Source organism: Penaeus vannamei, chromosome 29, assembly GCF_042767895.1.
Source record: "Penaeus vannamei isolate JL-2024 chromosome 29, ASM4276789v1, whole genome shotgun sequence".
Lineage (NCBI taxonomy): Eukaryota > Metazoa > Arthropoda > Malacostraca > Decapoda > Penaeidae > Penaeus > Penaeus vannamei.
In genome coordinates, this window is record NC_091577.1 from 27,219,144 (window position 1) to 27,224,143 (window position 5,000).

Consider the following 5,000-nt stretch of genomic DNA (forward strand, 5'->3'; position numbering starts at 1 on the left):
TGGAAAAGAAAGTTTTATTGACAAGTTTCTGTCTGCAGATTTCTAATTTTTCAGGGATTGTGTGTGGTGCTTTTTATATTTCTTAGCATAAAAGACCATTTCTCAAATCTTTTTTTTCTGTTGTTCTCGTTATAAGATATTTCTTTATCAAATGAAATATTGCCATCATGTTTTTTTTATTATTATTATGGCTATGGGGAAGGAATTGAGGATACAGTACTACACTGAAATGATTCAGTCATAATATTTCTCAGATTTTTCTCTTCTTAAAAGTAATGAATGATGTAACACTTCTGTTGAGTTTGTGTATCTGATATGTTAACGGCTTTTATGGTGTATTGCTAGATACCAATTAAATTATTTAAAATGGTATACAGCAGTTCTCGTATTTGTATTGTGATCTTATAATCCCCAGGTGAACCTCTATATGTGTTCTCTCATTTATTAAGACAATAATGCTGATCTCCATCTGTTAGAATTTCATAAGGTCCATATCTGGTATATCTAGCTTACAAGGGAAATTGATCAAATATTTTTTCCCTCAACATCTACAATATGACTAAAGCACTGATTCAGAATAAAGGCTTTGTCTTGTAGAACTAATCTTATAGGTGAAAAATATACCAAATATCCATTGCACAGACATTTCAGGACCATTAATATTGAGCTAAGAATTGAGAGCTACCCTCCCAGGTGTGTGGCATGTAGACCGAGTCCATATGAACACATGTGCAAGACTCCTTGCCTCCTCTTTGAAGTGCTAATAGCCCTTTCTCTGCAGATGTGTTGTTGCTGCTTTGACATTTTCTGAGGTCTATATTTTTTATTTGTCATGCTTGTATCAAGATGATAGTAGGCTGTTTTCATGGAGCAGACTCCATATTATCTCTCCAGTTAATTTACAATCTTTGTCATAACAGGAATAACATACAGCATAGTGTTATTTGTTTATTTTTTTAAATTTTTTATTGAATTTTCTGCTAATGCACCCTACACTGCAAGTAATGGCAGGCAGGAATAGATTCCTGCTCATGGAAATAGTGTCCTTCTAGAGATGGCCCTCTCTTAGGTATGCTTGACAGCTGGTAAACTTCATCCTTGTGGAATGATGGAAATCTTGCAGGAGCTTGTGAGTGAGCTCTTTCCCAAAGGCCTGTGAAGTCTTATTGCAAATACAATTAGCGACAATTTCCCAAGATGAGAGGTTCCTGTCACTCAACCCACTTTTATTATGTTTTTTGCCTCAGGATAAGACTTCCATGTCATCTTGATCCAGTGGGTTGATATGTGCTTTCAAATTATTTACATAAATTTTTGGATCTAGAATTTCTACCTGGGGAAGTTGTAGTGTGCTTAGTTTTGCAACAAGCTATATTTTTATCACTCATAACTATTCTCTCTGACAAGGACTTTAATCCACTTATCTGAGATAATGCTCAGAGAGAGCAGTGCTAAATCACAGGACCCACTAAATAGACTATCCAATTAGGATTATATTAATCACTTATCCACTTTTATGTGAGTGATGATAGTAAGGTTTTGCAACCAATCTTCTTGAGAACTCAATGGCAAGAACACAGAAATTCAAATACAAGACCCAGTGATACAGCTCTTCATCAATGAATTATCAGTAAAAGTCTCTTTATTCATTTTCGTTGGTTGCAGAGATGCCAATTTATACAATTTTTAATATAATTTATATATTTTTTTTACCCTTTTTACACCCTTATGGCTGTAGGAGCCAAAATTACAATTTTTCAGAAAAAAAATTCAGAGTCTGTCTTTGAAAATCCTGATTTTCCCACCACTTCTGATTGTCTTCAATCGCATAGCTGACCCAACTACTGGCTGCTATGCCCACTGCAATATTGTGTACATACCGCATACATTGAGATTTGGGTTGGTTGATTACCTCACTGCACTTAGCATGTGTTCACTGCCAAGTCTGTGCCAATTTTTTTTCTTACTTATGCCGTTCTCAAGTGTGAATATGCCTGAATCGCCAAGGCAAAAACCTAAAGCAGGTGAACCTAAAGTAGGTGAATTATCTGAGAAAAGTAATCCACATCTCATATTTTTTATGTTTTCAGCTTATTGAAAAGATAATGTTCATCAAAATAATGCCTTATATGGTATATTACGGATAAGTACCACCAAATTACTGAAAATCTACAAATTGAAAAAAAAAATTACTGATGGGCTAGTTTTCAGGTTGGCATCTCTGAGATTGTTAATTCGCTAAAACACTTTATGTATGCAATTGTTGCAAACAATCGTATACATCAAGTGCTTTGACAGGAAGTACTCCATTTTCTCATTCTTTCTTGGATAATTATGGCCTTCCTTGCCTCAGTGGTAGCTGTCTCTTGTGTCTCCTTAGATGATTATTGCTAAATGTCTGCTAGATACGAGTGGCTTTCACTACGTTCATGTTCCAATGTCATTCCATTGTATTAGCAATGGTATATGTGCTGGAACCACTGTCTCACAATTAACATGCTAAAAATCCTAGGTCATTTGGGCTTTTACATTTTTAGATTGACTGTCCAATTAGCCTGTAAAGTTGTATTGCAACAACCTTTTCGATAACCCTCTTACATATAATTCCTCTGATACCTCTCTTGCTTGGGCCTCTTATTATTAATGCCCCTTCCCTGAGGTTGTATAGGAATTTTCCATTGGGTACTTTCAATTATACTTTTGGCGGCTGTTATGCAGCTACCACAATGGCTCCGATCTCACATCATTTTGTTTTGTTCTTCCATGGGATTCCTTGTTCTTTATTGGATGCTTAAAGCCCTGCATATGTTATCAGTGTCTTCTTCAACAAATTGATTATTCATCAATTGATACCAAACTCTAAAAGTGTTTCACATGAGTAATTGGATATTTCTCTCATTCTACTACACATTAGTAGTTATGACTTACTATGTTATTCAGATTTGTTGTTAAGGAACAGTATTCCACCACCACCTTTTCCTCCATGAGTATGTGTGATGGTTTTGCTGTCGTTGAGATATGGTCAGATGCAGTTATTTTACTGTAGATATCTTCTCAATTCAACTTCCATATTTGACTATATTCCTTTTTTAAATGCACTTGTGAGGATATGATCTTGTTGATTTCCATATACCAAGCAGTACATTCATGCTCCACTTAACCCATTACCACTAGGGATGGCATGTATGTCACATGTATTGTGATTTTAGTGTATTCTTTTTATTTACACAAAGATGGCTCCACAAATACTTCGTTACCAAGGAGTCAGTTGATAGCCCTATCTATCTTGCTTGTTTTTCATATGTATTATTGTTAACTTTTATATTTCTGTTTATATTACTAACAACTATTGGATTCATGACACAAACAATGATAATAGCAGTACTGATGTTATCACTTTGGATGTGGGTGTCTTGTGGCTTGCACATGGACCAAAATCTATGTGTTAGGCTTACTTAAGTGGTGACTCTTCTGGGTGTGTCTTGCAGTCCTGGCCCACACGAACACTCATGCACAATATGAAGACTCCTTGTCTCTGTCGTGCTCTGATATTTGCTCTTACTTTGCATACACTGTTTTGCCATATTCTTTTTATGCTGTATCAAGATGATAATAGACTCTTCTTTAGCAGACTCCATATTATCTCTCCGGGTAGTCTAGAATTATGTGTATTAACAATGAAAAATGACAATGTTACTTGTTTTTTATATATTTTTGTAATATTAGATTTTATGTTACATTCTGCTATGTTAGTCAAATTGGCCTGGAATAGGTTCCTGCACATGGAAATATTGTCCTTATTGGACATGGCTCATGGATGATACATTCTACCCTCATTTATTTATGGAAATACTGTGAGTCCCTTCCCAATGGTCACTGAGTCAAAGCTTTGTGGCAATCCTTTCACTCATCACTGGGCAACAATATCTCATGATGACACCTGTCACCCACCATCCTGTCAATTTTTTCATGATGTGACATCCATGTCACCTGGATCCAACAGGTTAATAGTTTTAGAAAAAAATGTTTTTCCCAAAAACTCAAGGAAAGGGGAAATCATATAAGGATATGTAATCCTGCTAATTGATTCCTTAATGGCTGAGCATTTGTAGAACTATCTATCAGAAAATGGAACTACATTGGGTTAGCATCCATTTATTGTTCTGTCTAATGGTACAAACAAAGGTAGCTAGTGTAATATTATGTCCAAATCTGAGTTGGGTGGAATTTTATTCACCTAAAAGAGTTGCCTTGGTACTCTGTACCTGTTATTTAGGGATTAAACAGCAATGTTTTTTGTGCTTTGAAAACAGGATTCAAATCACATTGATATCATTAAAAACAGACTGGATGCCACAAGCATGTATGTGGATATCCTGAACTGACAATACATGCGACATGATTGTACACAGTAATTTATTTTATATGACAAAGTTGCATGCAATCTATGCAACATTTTCATGCAAACAGTCGAATAAGGTGTGCTTTTATATATTTCTTTTCTCATATTGCAACAGATAGAAAATGAGATCATGTGTATAGTTCACACAGATGAAAAGGGAGTTTAAAAAAAATGTTGATATTATGTTATGGTGTCTTTCAGAACGTTCAGAATGGATTGACGAATCAGTAACTGGATGTGAGTAATGATTTACAAAGAATGTAAAGTGTTATAGAGATGTGCAAGCTCTTAGGGTCTGGGTGAGCTGTGATGTGGTTAGCTTGAAGGGAGCCAAGGATTTATTGTACATATTCTGCATGTTGATGATGTGAGACTGCAAACTGTAGAGGTCATGAAGTTTACAGGAAGATGGTAATAAGCAATTTGAAATTTACTCTGGAATAGTTTTCTTTTAAATTGAAGGTTTACTACTACATAACTGGGTATTTGTTTATGACTCCTTTGGTGGAATCACTGCCTTTTAGATATCCTGTTGTACTTCTTAGTATGATTTAGAAAATTGGTGGGTGTTGGCTGTAATGTAGACATTTAGAAACTA

At 35.3% G+C, this 5,000-nt stretch overlaps 1 protein-coding gene across 16 annotated transcripts in view; it reads left to right on the forward strand.

Annotated features, from left to right (window-relative positions):
• LOC113807667 (inositol hexakisphosphate and diphosphoinositol-pentakisphosphate kinase 2) overlaps positions 1-5,000 on the forward strand; it is a 179,662-nt gene that overhangs the window by 123,203 nt on the left and 51,459 nt on the right. For 14 of the 16 annotated variants that reach the window (XM_070142614.1, XM_070142612.1, XM_070142619.1 and 11 more), the window contains one exon: positions 4,604-4,639. The exons of the other annotated variants lie outside the window; for them this stretch is intronic. In XM_070142614.1, the coding sequence (XP_069998715.1) occupies positions 4,604-4,639 (36 nt within the window). The remainder of the gene's footprint in view (positions 1-4,603; positions 4,640-5,000) is intronic. 16 annotated transcript variants of the gene reach the window in all.